General features: G+C 44.4%; 1 protein-coding gene and 1 long non-coding RNA gene across 5 annotated transcripts in view; one reads left to right on the top strand and one right to left on the bottom strand.

The window, feature by feature from the left end:
• Positions 1 to 573: 573 nt before the first annotated feature.
• On the bottom strand, positions 574 to 3,050 carry LOC132517766 (uncharacterized). The gene is made up of 4 exons (XR_009539817.1): positions 2,899 to 3,050; positions 2,646 to 2,732; positions 2,226 to 2,359; positions 574 to 1,077 (listed from the first exon to the last, which is right to left on the bottom strand). It is a non-coding gene; the product is annotated as an uncharacterized LOC132517766 (long non-coding RNA).
• Positions 3,051 to 3,168: 118 nt separating this feature from the next.
• The window catches only part of PABPN1 (poly(A) binding protein nuclear 1), a 34,268-nt gene continuing 23,232 nt past the window's right edge, over positions 3,169 to 14,204 (top strand). The window contains exons 1-4 of one of the 4 annotated variants that reach the window (XM_060145461.1): positions 3,169 to 3,244; positions 3,543 to 3,630; positions 4,108 to 4,547; positions 5,170 to 5,468. In XM_060145461.1, the coding sequence (XP_060001444.1) occupies positions 4,116 to 4,547; positions 5,170 to 5,319 (582 nt within the window). In that variant the 5' untranslated portion in view covers positions 3,169 to 3,244; positions 3,543 to 3,630; positions 4,108 to 4,115 and the 3' untranslated portion in view covers positions 5,320 to 5,468. Of the gene's footprint in view, positions 3,266 to 3,407; positions 3,427 to 3,542; positions 3,631 to 3,691; positions 3,782 to 4,107; positions 4,548 to 5,169 lie in introns of those variants that run through there. The other 3 variants (XM_060145489.1, XM_060145470.1, XM_060145479.1) reach the window with 3 other exon arrangements.

Below are 14,204 nucleotides of genomic sequence, written 5' to 3'. Positions count from 1 at the left end.
ATCATCACATATATCTCTTGGAGCTGGGGCTGCGGGGTTCTAGTTCCAGTGGGAGCTCCAAGAAGGGCACAGAGCTGCTTTTTACTCCTTCATTTTTTTCTATATTAGTGGGGAAAAAAATGTGAAGTTTAGTTTTTTTCTAACATCCTCCTGATCTTGTGTAGCACTTAAAGTGTACTAAGTACAGTTGTTTTACAAATACTAACTCATATAATACAGTCATCATAGGACTAGGGATTATTATGCCTATTTTATGGATGAGAAGATTGAGGGAGAGAGACAGGATAGGACTCTTGCCCAGGGTCACATAAATTAATATTTGGATAGCTGGAATTAGAAGTCAGCAGTCCCACTCTAGAGTCTACTCTTTTATCCACTTAGTTATAAGTGGATTAAAACATTTCATGGTAATAGTTAACATTCTCAGAGCATTGAAACGGGGAATCTTAGAGTGGAAATGGAATCTCTAAATTTAAAGCAACAGGAGTGTTTAACCGTAAAATCACAAGTGACTAAGTTGGAAATAAATAGTGAGACATATGCTATCTTATTATTATACAATTTATTCCTGCTTGCATTTTAATTCCAGTACTAACCATAGCAATGCTGTTTAGCCAGGACTCATTTTTAAAGTGATATTGAGTTTTATTTTCTTATTTTACACATACGTATATAATCCATGGACACATTCTTTTCATATTTTAGGGTATAAAATAATGCTACAGTAATTTGTGTTACAGTCAAGCAGTTAAAAACTGTCTTCCTTGCTCTGCTAAAATATGTTATTGACAGAATAGGTAAGGTTCCACGTCAGCCTAAATGGCTCGAGGTTTTCTGGGAAAAGCTCTGTTGCCTTGTCTACAGTTTGAGCTGCCATTCCTTGGCTCTGTAGTGTTGGCCTGAGAAGATCCTTGAGGTACACAGCTCTGGACCTGGTGTAATTTGTGTTGTTCCAGCAGTCTTTGTTTCTTAAACAGCCACTGCAGTGATCTTCAAACATCTGACTGCGCCTACTCAATAACTGGCCAGAGGCATCGAGTGATTTCTTCAGTCAACATTTACTGAGGGTCTATTAGGCTATGAGGACATAAAAGTGAATAAAATTCAGTGCCTGCTCTCACCACGCTTATAAATAAATGGGTGGGCAAACAGAAATCTATTCGGATCCTGTGACAAAAGTGTTTTTATTTCAAGTAAATTCTTAGAAGAAATCAGGACTGCAAATGAAGGACTAGGCTAGATTATTTTATAAGAAAGAAGGCAAACTTGGGACTTCCCTGGTGGTCCAGTGCTAAAGAATCCGCCATCCAATGCAGGGGACGTGGGTTCGATCCCTGGTTGAGGAACTAAGATCCCACCTGCCGCGGGGCAATTGAGCCTGCGCACCACAACTACTGAGCTCACACACCTCAGTGAAAGAGCCCGCGTGCCGCAAACTACAGAGCCCACGTGCCCACGTGCCCCGGAGGCCGCGCGGCACAACTAGAGAGAGAAAAAACCCGCACGCCACAACTAGAGAGAGAAAACCCGCACGCCACAACTAGAGAGAAGCCCGTGCACCGCAATGAAGAGCCCACGCCACAAGGAAAGATCCTGTGTTCCTCAACTAAGACACGATGCAGCCAAAAAAATAAATAAATAAAATTACATTAAAGAAGAAAAAGAAGAAGAAGGCAATCTTGCTGGTGGCAGCTGGAATGATCAGCCCAAGGACAAAGAAGAAATGGGGATGATTGAAAGGATACAGTCATAAAGGAGTGGAATCGGCGGTATGTTCAGAATATTGGGGAGAACTGAGTTTGGGTTTGCAAATGATGTGGATTCAGTGGCCCTGTAAATGACATGATAACAGCATTGATTACCTGAAGCAAAGAGGGACCTTGAAACAATACAGTGTTAAAGTTAAGACAAACTTTCAAATCAGAATTAGGTTGAGGGCCATCTTCTCAGTATGTGGCTTTGGGCAAATTACATAACCTCTCCAAGCCTCACTTTCCTCATCCATAGAATGAGGATAACACAACATAAGGATTAGTGTGAAGATCAAATATCAAGTGTGTAAAGAAAGCACTTAGTACCTAATAAGTCTTCAAAATGTGTTAGTCATCACCATCTTTACAGAAAAGACCTTTCTTCTCTAGTTACCATAGAGGCAGATGGGAATACCAAGGCTTGGACTGGAGGTAGAAGCAAAGGGAACCAGCAGGGAAGGAAAATTGGGTTACCTCTTTCGGCCTTTGGTTGGAGAGCCCTCCAAATGGAGCTGAAGGAAGTTCCAGCTGCAGGAGCTGGTGGGCCCCAATCAGAGCGCCTGAGGGTGCCCTCGTGTGGATCAGCTGTAGTCAGATGGCTTCACACCCTGTGTAAACATACTGCCTTGTATAAATGGTAGACATTCATGTATTTGCATATATATATGTAATCTGAAAGGATAAACATCAACCTTGACATTGGCAACCTCCAGGAAGGGAGGTGGAATTGGGGGAAGAGCAGAGGGAGGGGGATTGATGACTTGTATTTTCTTTCTCTACACTTCCATATTATTTGACTTTTTCATAAGGAGAATAAGTTCACGTGTTGGCTAGAAAGAACTAAAAAAGAAACCAATCTAATTACAAAAAAAAAAGAAAAGAAGATAAAGTTACCTGCAGAAACTGCTTGCGATCCAAGTCCTGACTCCCTGATGCTTGGCTAAAGCCCCAGCTCACGTAGAGACCACTGGGTTAAAGGTCCTGGAGAAAAGAGGAAGTGAAGTGTTTGGTGTCTGTGTCACGTCTGCTAGTCCCACAGGATGAGGCACCTGGCAGGCAGTTCCCACCGGAATGGGAACTGCTCCTCTTTTCTGGGCACCCATTCCAGGGCTGGAAAAGTTCAACAAGTGCATGGAACATCAGAGACCTTCTGGAAATGCTGAATTTGCTCTGAGGTTTCCTGAGCCTCAGCCGGCTTCTCTGGGTAGCCTCCAGGGTCAGGAGCCCCGTCCGGCTCTCCATGTCCTCCTGGCCCTGCTCTTCCTGGCCTCCAGCGGCCCTCTCTCTTCCTGAGTTGTGGCCCTTCCCAAGCCTGCGTCCCAGCCCCGCCCCTCTCTCTGGACGCATCTCTGGGCCCCATCATCACCCGGCGCCGGGCCCTCCCTCCCGCCCCCCCTTTCTCCTCCCTCCTTCCTTCCCTCCCTTCCTCCCTCTCTCCCTCCCTCCCAGCTCCTGCACCAGGAAACAGCCAGATCCTGGCAGCGGCCTGACCCGTGAGATCCCTAACCTGGCAGGCAGGCGGGGTTGGAGACCGGCTGAGGGTGGGGGTGAGGGAGGAGCTGGGCCTTTGGGCTGCACTGGGGGGAGCGGGAGTAGAGATGGTGTCGGCAGGAAGCCCTTGGCCCTGGGTTTCCCGGGAGGACAGTCATTAAACATGGATTCGGCCACACAGCTGGTAGAGCGTTGGGGGCAGGGGCCTGGTCCCGGGAGCTGCAACCCCAGCCCTTCTCAGCCCAGACCCTGATCCCTGGTCTTCCCCACCTAGCTCTGATCTCCCCCTCCCCTTCCCAGGGCTCCACGCTGGGCAGGAGGATGAAAGGCCCCAGCTGGGGGCTCCTTGCCACCAGCGCTGGGTCCTAAGAGCTGCCATCCAGGCTGGGTGAGTGTCCCCTTCCTTCTCTGTCCCGGGCAACCCTTTGCTTCTCCCCCTTTCCCTTCAGCCCCTGTCTCCTCGCCCATCTTGTGCCTCTGCCAGCATCTTCACATCTTGCCTCTGGGGAGGTCCTAAGCCCCTTCCTCTAGCCAAAAAGGTGTGTACTGTGGCGGGGTTGGTGGGGGAGGTATAGAGGTGTCATAGAGCTGCTGTTGTCTTGTTATGAAAAGAATCTAAAGTATTTTAGGTGAAATTTACTTGTTTTACATTTAATTTGGCATATTATGAATTTGAGGGCCGGCCCCTCATGCCCTGGCCCCTCACCATGGCCTAATCTCCTTGTTCTTACTCGTCCCGGCCCAGTGGTTTCTGAGATTTCCCCTCACCTCCCTCCCTGTCTCATGGGCTGGCCAAACCTGAAATGCCTCCTTCTGGGTCTCTGACCATATATTCATGCCAGTCTTTTGTGTTTGACTCCTGCAGCTGCCCGGATGGCGACCCCAGCCTCGGCCCCAGACACACGGGCTCTAGTGGCAGACTTTGTAGGCTATAAGCTGAGGCAGAAGGGTTATGTTTGTGGAGCTGGCCCCGGGGAGGGCCCGGCAGCTGACCCGCTGCACCAAGCCATGCGGGCAGCTGGAGATGAGTTCGAGACCCGCTTCCGGCGCACCTTCTCGGATCTGGCAGCTCAGCTGCATGTGACCCCGGGCTCGGCCCAGCAACGCTTCACCCAGGTCTCTGATGAACTCTTCCAAGGGGGGCCCAACTGGGGCCGCCTTGTGGCTTTCTTTGTCTTTGGAGCCGCGCTGTGTGCTGAGAGTGTCAACAAGGAGATGGAGCCACTTGTGGGACAAGTGCAGGAGTGGATGGTGGCCTACCTGGAGACGCGGCTGGCCGACTGGATCCACAGCAGCGGGGGCTGGGTAAGAAACTTCTCCATTGCTGCCCTGAACATCCCTCTGAAAAGCTGGTCTCCAGGGGGAAGATGGGGGCTCTGGCTGGAGCTGGGGGCGGCTGTGCTGGGAAGGAGGTGCGGGGGCTGAGTCTCCCTGTTTGGGTGGAATCAGACGCCCTCACTATGGGTATCACTGGACTCTGCACTCCAGGGCTGCCATGCAGTCATCACTGGGTGGGCTCATGGTCCAAAGCAGAGGACAGAATACACAGTAGACAGTGTAGTGCCTGCAGAGAAATGGCATCCAGCCATCGGGAATTTTTTACACCAGCGTACATGGCATGGGGGTGTCAGGGATCAGGGATGGGTGGTGGTCAAGGCAAGCCTTGGCAAAGGATGCCAGTTCTGAGCAGAATTTTTGACCAGGGAAAGGATGGGATTCAGTTGACGTAGAGAAGGGCAAATGAGCCAGGCGCTCAGGGGGCATCAGAGGGGCTGGCGGCCAGGAGCTTGGGCCAGAGAGGAGCTGGGGGTGGGGTAGTGCTTGCAGTGGATGGAACTGGAACTCTCCCTCTCCTCTTTTCTCCACTCTTTCCTCTCCTGATATCCCTTTCTCCTTCTTTCTCTCCTACTTCCCTTCTCTCCCACAGGCGGAGTTCACAGCTCTATACGGGGACGGGGCCCTGGAGGAGGCGCGGCGTCTGCGGGAGGGGAACTGGGCCTCAGTGAGGACAGTGCTGACGGGGGCCGTGGCACTGGGGGCCCTGGTAACTGTAGGGGCCTTTTTTGCTAGCAAGTGAGAAAGTCCAGGGCCAGGTGGGGCGAGGTGTGGCTGGGGGACAGGAGAGCAGGAACAGAGCAGAGGAATGCCCTTGGAAGAAGTGGGGGAAAGGATGGGCATGGAACGGGGATGGGAAGGGGCAAGGTAGCGTGCAAGAGAGCTGAGTGTGCCAGGCAGGCGGTTGAAAGAGTGAACTGGAGCTATTGCGGAATGTATTGGGAAAGTCAGGAGATGGATTCATTCCAGGGTTGGGGGGAGGTGGGAGGGATCATGCCTATAGGTGTAGGCACGTGAAACTCTACCTAGAGCTTGATTTGCAGCCCCGAGGAAGGTGGACTTGCATAAGGGGTTGGCGTCTCCTTTGAGTGAGTGAGATTTGGGGCAAACACAGAAGGAACATCCCTTTGGAATGGGAGCTTGGGGTTCTCAGGGGATAGGGAGAGGTGGCTGTGACCATGGGCTGCTGGGACATGCGTGTGCATGTGCACGGGTGCTCGTGTGCATGCTGGGCTGCTTGTCTAATCTGGTGGCAGTGGGATTCCTCGAGGAGAAAACATTCCCTCTTGCAGTGGTGAGAACGAGGGGCAGCTCTCTGTCCCTCCTCCCAACGTCCCCTCCCCTCTCCCCTTGTCCTGCTGCCTCAAGGCTGAGGGAGAGAAACACTGTATCCAGACTGAGGGCTCTGGCAACTTTTCTGCAGAAAGTCGTCAGCAGGGGTTTGGAGAGAAGAGCACTTCTGTAGCTGGCCTTGTTCCTTCATTGTCCCCCTTCCTTGTGCATCACGCACTTGCTGCTGCCTCCTGGGCTCTGACAGAAAGGCAGGGCTGCGGAGCCTGCGGGGGTGGAGGCTTCGGGAGCTGGAGCTGCCTGCTGCCCTCCTCTCCCACTGGGGCACACTGGTGCCTAAAGTGTTCCCTATCTCTGGGACCTTTTGTACCCAAACTTAAACTCTAAATTGGGGCTCTTACTAATTTTCCTTTTGAGTGTGTGGACGTAAATGCAGATCTGGAATACAGTCTGGGTCCTGCACTGTGTCTCGGAGAGACTGTTGATGTCTTGAGAGGAACATTCCAGCTCTGAACCCCATGAATGTGAGGGTGACGTGTACTCCGTGACTGGCCTATTCCATGTGGTGGGCTTTGGTGCTGCTTTATTAAGGGCCAGGTGTCTGGGTTCCACAGTACCTCCCAGGACCTAGAAACATTGATATTTTCTTGGAAGCCACGCTGTTTGCATGGGTTTTACTTGTCTGTACCTCAGAGTCTGAGGATGTTAACTTTAGAGCTCCCTGTCCTCTATAACAGATTCAGATGACAGCTTTTTCTTTTGAGAAAGACATGATTTCACTCCAGATGTATGCCCTGAGCCAGACCTCACTGCTGCACTTTCCTAGGTGCTAAAATTGCTGCTCTCCAATGCTGACTTCTTCTGACACAGTGCTCTAGAACCCTGCCCTTGATCCTGAGCACTGACCAGCTTAGCTAGACCATGGTTGACTCTTGGAGATTTTCACTTGGTCCCAGAATGTGGCAACATAGTTGTACTCACAAGAATGTGGGACCAAAATTGGCCTCAGGTGTTTAGCTCAGACTTTTGCTTTTGAGAGAGGGCTGCACTTTTTAACGGTTAACGGTATTTATAGGGGAGGTGGTGGACTGCATGGGCCACTTGGTCTGTTGTGAGTATGCTGGTACCAGGCACTCAGAGCCAGTCTGTGGCAGGCAGTTGGGGTGGGGGGGTCTCTGACTTGCTCAGGACAAACTAGGCCAGTGGTTTTCCAACTGCTTGGCAGAGCCCCAAAGTTTCCTAGGGTTGCCTCAGGAGTCCTTGGGGGAGATGAGGCGGGGGCACTGAGCAGGCCAGGTGACTTGCCCTCAAACAGAACAGCTCCCCTGTAGCTGTCTTACATATCGGGGTTCAGGGTAAGATTTTATTTGCATTAAGGGGTTTGCTGCTGAAAAACAAAGTTGGAAAACCACTGACAAGACCGTCAGCTCCAAATTGGAGCCTGTGCTCCCCCAGGTTTGGGTCAGACTCTTCCCCCTACCCTCTACCACAGGACGCCTAGCCCTGGTAGCTTTCCTGGGGACCTTTAGCAAACAGAGGTAGCAGGGGCTGTGGTCAGGTTACCAAAAAGCCCGGCTCTGAGGCCTTCACACCTGGGTGGAAGGAGAGGCTGTTTTCTGAAAGGGTAAAAGGGCTTGGTCTGGATTCCCGGAAGCATAGCTTGGATGGGACCACAGAGGGCAGTTTTGACCTGTCCTGCCCTTCTGAGCTTGAGGGGGAACGGAAACCCCAGAGACTCTTCTGTCAGGGAAAACTAGCGACTCTCTTCTAGAGCCATATAGTTCCTTGGGATTAGCTCTTGGCCAAGAAGGCTGAGTATGGCTCCCAATTTTTAAATCCATTTCATTTTTTTTAAAATAAGGGAAATAAATCTTATTGCCATTTTTCAGAGATTAAATAGGTGGAGAGGGTGTTTCTTGCTCTCCAGAGCCCAAAGGGACAAATAGGGACTTTGCTTAGGCCAAGGAAGGAGCAGAGGTAGGGCAACTAGGTCCTGCACTTATTAATCCCACTCCCCACTTATTCTAGGGCATACACTATTTTACTTTTTTAAAATCATAAAGCGGCGGGAGAACAGATTTGGTTAGTTTAGAAGAAAAGAAAAAGCTCTATAAATATAAATATATATTCCTGTATTTTTATTTAATAATTTATAAATACCAAGTTCATTTGACTTTTATTTTTGTGTAATATGTAATGGTCGTATTAAAAAAAATAAATAAAACCCAGAAGTTTAATGAGAAGGACTGAGCAGGGTTTGTGACTTCTATACTGTATAGCCTGGGGTCAGGACATTTCTTGATCTAAGCATCTCATCATGACCTTGTTAAGGCCAAGAATTAGATTAATAGGGATTTGGGAAAGTATTGAGATAAAAAAATTAAAAAAAAAAAAAATGGAGGGAATTCCCCAGCGGTCTAGTGGTTAGGACTCTGCGCTTTCACTGCCGAGGGCCCGGTTTCGACCCCTGGTCAGGGAACTAAGATCCCACAAGCTGCGCCATGCAGACAAAAAAAAAAAGAAAAAAGAAAATCAGAGTTGTTCTCCCATCCCCCCATCCTAGCCAAATGCCCAAAGCCAAGAACTCCATCTGTGCCAACCCAAGCATTGAGAGGGTGTGTGTATATGGTACTTTGGGATGGCCACAACAAAACCCAAAACAAAACAAACAAAACCTACCAAAAATCTTTATGATGTAATCAAGTCCCCTGTTGTGGTTCAGCTGCTAAATCAGAAGTATGTGATAATGAGCATTTCTCCTCAATATCCTGCTGCCTACTTCAGGCTTAAAACAAGTCTGGCAAAAATGGAGCCCTTGCTTACTTTCCTGCTCCCGAGACATTTGGTTTCAGCCATTGTAATGCAAACTGCTAAACTGGATGGGATCTACAGGAATTGTTCAGCCCATCCCTCTGTACTTCTAGTCTAGGACCACATCAAAATCATGTCTGACAGGAGTAGTGATCTTAATTTTAATTCACAAGTGGGAGTTTCTAGTCTTTCTATAATCCAATGCAATATAATGGTATTTGGGTTTATGTGTTAAATTGTAGTGAGAAATACACTGCTTAGAGGAATCCAGTGTTGTATTTCTATTCTCTCTATATAGAAAAATCTACGGGACAAGCCATGTTAAAATCAGAGAGTGGCTTGGTGAACATGGCTCTAGGGAAAAGGGAATTAGATGCTCTTAATAGTTAATATCATTAAGCTATGACAGCTAGTGTATTTATCCCTACTGTAGTTTGACTGGTTTATAGTTTGCCTAATTCCAAAAAGCATTTGCAGCATCTTACTATAATACATGAAAGACAAAACAATAGGAAAATATAGATTTTTAAAGTAAGGGTAAAGGGAAAATTGAAATATTATAATAAAATGACAGCAAAAAGGAAAACGAACACAGAAAAGGATTCTATAAGCAGTATTCCCAAATACTAAAGGTAGGCTATGAATTCAACTCTGAGCTTCTTGGCAGCTAAAGAAAATTGGAAAACACGATGAGATTCACATCCCTCCTAGGATTTGTAAAACCTTTCAGTTCCTCAAGGTAGGCAAAAAGTTTTGTGGCTCTTCTGAGAAGACACTGAATGATATAGTGGACACCACCCTCTATAACACCTGACAGCAAATATGATGTTGAGTTTTACACTACCGTTTCTTGCAGAAACACCAAATGGGGATTCAGCAGGTCCTAAGCTTGTTCTATCAGGATCGTCACAGTTTAGCTCAAATATGCTCTATGATGCCATAGTTTAAAATAGGGCTAAATTTCAGACTATCTAAATGGACAGATGGATTGTTTATTCTTCAGACAGTTCTCTGTGAATGTTATTTCTCCAAATGATACTTTTGATAAAAATTGGGCAACATTTAGTTACACTTTCTAGCAAATAGATGGATTATAAATATTCTGTGTTTTTAGTTGAGAGCAGATCCTTTGAAAACTTTAAAAGCTGCCTTAAATGTGGATACCGGTGAGATACAAATAAATTAACAATATTTTAAAAATCAACCAGAAAACATAATATAATGGAATGCTATCTAGTTTTTTATTCATTCAGTCATTCATTCATTCAGCAAATATTCAAGCATCTTAGGTGTGCTGAGGACAATTCTAGGCACTGAGGTAGAGAAGTGAACAAACAGGCACAAATTTCTGCTTTCATGTTACTTTCATTCTAGTAATGGAAACAAACAAAAGCTAAATAACTACCTACCTACATAAATAAATTTCAAGACGTTCATTAACATAACATTTCATGTTAGGTGCCAAATGTTATGGAGAAAAATAATTCATTAGGGTAGGATGGGAAGGTGTATGTATAGGTTTCAATGTTAAATAGAGTGAGTGGGGAAGGCCTCATTTCTAAGGTAACTTCTGACTAAAGTCATGAAAAATGAAATTGGAAAAATATTTTTATTGACATGGAAAAATATTTCTGTTATCTTATTAGGTAAAAAAAATAGATTAGAAAACAATATATGGTATGAGCCCATTTTGCTAAAAAAAATATGTATATACGCACACATATATATACCTCTATATGTATTTGTGTATTGAAAGTTTCAGGAAGGGTATATGCCAAAATATCATTAGTGATTATCTCTGGGTGGTGGATTTTATGGGTGATTTTAGTTTTTCTTTTTGCTATCAGTATTTTAGGATTTTTTTATAAGGAACATATAAAAAAGAAGTTTTTCAGGTACAGAGTCTTCTAAAAGTTAACCAAGCAGAATGGAAATTAAGCAGCCCAAGAGAGGCTCCTTCTCACTTAAATGGCCACCCCACTTCCATGCAAGGTTGGACCTAGGGAGTTAAGGTAGGTCGGGCCAGACTTTGCATTAGAAAGTAATTGGAGTTGGCTCCAAAACAGAGGTAAGTAAATGATCAAGGCTCCAAGGTTCTGTGTCAACATTGTCCAATAGAAATATAGTGCAAGTCATGTAAAGCAACTATACTCCAATCAAAATTTTTAAAAAGTCAAAAAAAAAAAAAAGAAAAATAATGCAAGCCACATATGTAGTTTTACGTTTTTTAGTAGCCTCATTAAAAAAACCAAAAAGAAACAGGTAAAACTAATTTTAATAGTATTTTTTTAAACCTAGTATATAAAGACTACTATAATTTCAATCTGTAATTAATACTGAACAATTATTAAGTTATTTTACATAAGTATCTTTTTCATCCTGAGTCTTTGAAATTCAGTGTATATCTGACACTTCCAGCGCATCTCAATTCAGCACCATTCACATTTCAAGGGCTCAGTAGCCACGTGTGACGAGCGGCTACCATAGTAAACAATGTACTTCTAGATTAGAGGGAATTATTGCAGCCAGTAAAGGTAAAATTTTCAAAGCAGGAGTTAAAAATGGGGATGAAACTACTAGGAAGCAAGGTATTTATATGTTTAGTGAGAAAACTTTTCCCTTCTGGACAGAACTGGACATGCCCTCATCCATTTTTACTGATTTAATTCTCCTTTTCTCAACTCAACAGATCATTCACTTTTGTTAACACACTTTTCCTTCTTCTAGGGCAAAACATCACTGAGTTTCAGTTTTTCCGAAACTCCATGGCCCTCTATTGATAGGTTATTACTGAAGGAAAAGTATACTTATAATGGGTGAATCTTACATCATTACATACCAATTAAAAAAAAATTCATTCTCAGAGGAAAACTTATCTCTTTGATGTTGTCTATGCATCAGCAACAGGCAGGATATAAATTTATTACGGAAGATCATTCATTCAGTTAACATTTATTGAGCACACAGTGATAGCCAATGGCAATACAAATATAATTAAGAAGGTGTCCCTGCCTTTTACACTTTCAGTCTAATAGGGAACTATATTACAGATCACCATTCAAATATCTTTTTAAAATGTGTTTGTAAAAGTAATCATGCTTATTAGAGTAAGTTTGGAAGCTGGGCACTCTCCAACGCCCAAGTGTTTTTTTTAATTTTAAATAAAAATAATATACAATATTGTGGGAAAAATCATAGAACACAGAAAATTATAAAGAAGATCAATCATAATAAGCCTACTACCCAGAGAGAATCACTATTAACATTTTGGTATATTTCTTTTCCATCAGTTGTCTGTGCTTATATTTTATGATCATACTGTATATACAATTTTTTTGTATATACAATTTTGTACATTGCAATTCTGCTTACCATTATATTGCAAGCATTTTCCTTGTCATTAAAAATGTTTTGAAGACATAATGACTATATAAAATTACATATATGTGTGTATAACAATTTTCCTGAAAAGTGCCCACTTGGACAATCAAGTTGTTTACATTTTTTTTCACTTTGATGAACACCTTTATTCTCAGATGTTTACCTAGGTTTTAGATTATTTCTTTAGAACAGATTATAAGAAATACAATTACTGTGTTAAGAATCTCCAACATTTTAAAAACTTTTGTTGCATATTGCCAAAGAACAGATTGGTTCTTATTCCTTTTTTTCCTCCAATGCCCAAGTTGTTTTTTTAAAAAATCAGATATACATAATTTTAATCATACTTTATATACAATTTTACATCCTACTTCTTTGGCCTAACAAAAATTATTTTTATAAGTTATCACACACTACATGTAAACCTTTTTGTAAAAGAAATAGGCGCATAAAAAAATAAAAATAGGTGCATAATAATCTTGTGATGTAATTATAGTTTGCCTAAACATTTATCTCTTATTGGAATTTAGTCTTTTTCCAGCTTCAGCATTGTATGTAATGTTATCTTTGTGTATTAAAACAGACCTTACAGAAATTTTGATCTGAGCTTTGAAATCTGGTTTTGGATTCCCTGCTCACTTCTAATTAGTTATGACTTGGGGGAGTTACTTCATTCTTTCCTCATCCCTAAAAAAGGTTATGGTTTGGGGACTATTTGCTTCATAATGTTATGAGAGTTCAATGAGATAACATAAGAAGGAGTCTAGGATGCTCCCTGTTACAAAATCCAGTGCTCAACAAAACTGTGGTTCAAAGGCATTATTTTAAAAATCACATTTCCCTTAACTGGCTTTCTTAGTTTAAATTAGGTATCAATAAACATCCAAGTCTTGATTTGGTTAAAATCAGTAGAAAAGATTTTTCTTCCAGCAAACTCACAATCTTTTAGAGCTTGTCTGCGGTGCTCAACTTAGTTCTCCCAGACCGCTGAAGCTGAGATGGCTGATGAAGTAATTTTCAGTGAAATTTTAAGCAACTGTGACTCTGCTCCAAGTTCTCCTGTTCCTGAGGTAAGGATTTGTGTGAAAAAATGAGGGTGAGGGGAAGAGTGGGGTATACTGTGAAGCTTTTGACTTTTGGTTTGCTAGTAGGAATCTCCTCTTGTTCAAATCCCTCTACCAAGTCATGTACATCCTCTCCAGGTTGTTTGAGTAACTATTTGGTTGGGCTCATGTGAATCTGGCTCTCAAACCATAGCTTGGTCTGGCTGCAGCTATCCCTCTTGCAAACTTAGCACTGCCGTTCCTTCCTTTTTAATAAATGTGTAGGATCACCACTAAACTATGGCAACCCTGCTTTCCAGGGCTAGGTCTCATTGGTACCTCAGAGTGCAACGATGAGGTGGAATTCCTCTGGGGTCTGAAGGAGGGTCTGGGAAAGCGCTGTAGATGAAGGGTGGCACCCAGATCCCCAGTCTATGTATCCTTTGGTCAACAAACATTTATTTGGATACTTACTATGTGCTAGGCATATTGCTCCACGGTGGAGATGCAAATGTAGATAGAATCCAGCCTCTCATCTCCAAGCTCTCACAAGCTCTAGTTAGGAAAGGAAGCACAAAATGATTAAGTGCACAGTGGAGGTAGGCCCGCTTGTCATGGGAGAAGAGGGGAGGCCAGTTAGTGGAAGGCTTCACAGAGGAGGTGATGATAGGGTTTGCAGTGGTCTGGCTGAAGAAGGACTGCATGTACAGAGGCACAGACCTGGGTGCAGATACACCCACTGGAATGAAGAGTGTGGAAACAACATTCACTTAGTAGCCTGGTCTGGAGGTCTCCAAGACCTCAGTAAGGAGTTCTGAGAGTTAACCTGGCCAGTGTGGATTGGAGTGGTGACCCACTGGAAGCTGACCCATTAAGCGGCTGCAGCAAACAGTCCAAGCAAAAGAAAAAATGAAACTGGGGCATAAGCGGAATGCTTGGAAAGTATGCCTGTGCAGGAAGACAGCACATACACGGCTCATGACTAGTACTGGAGTGAGGATACCTCCCTGCTTTCTGGTTTGGGGAGACCTGGTGGATGGTGGTGCCAGTAACCTGGGTGGGAAAGATAAGCTCCTTCCCAGAGAGTGCCATTCAGAACCCT

This window comes from Lagenorhynchus albirostris, chromosome 1 (assembly GCF_949774975.1).
Source record: "Lagenorhynchus albirostris chromosome 1, mLagAlb1.1, whole genome shotgun sequence".
Taxonomy (NCBI): Eukaryota; Metazoa; Chordata; class Mammalia; order Artiodactyla; family Delphinidae; genus Lagenorhynchus; species Lagenorhynchus albirostris.
This window is presented reverse-complemented; position numbering and strand designations above follow the sequence as displayed.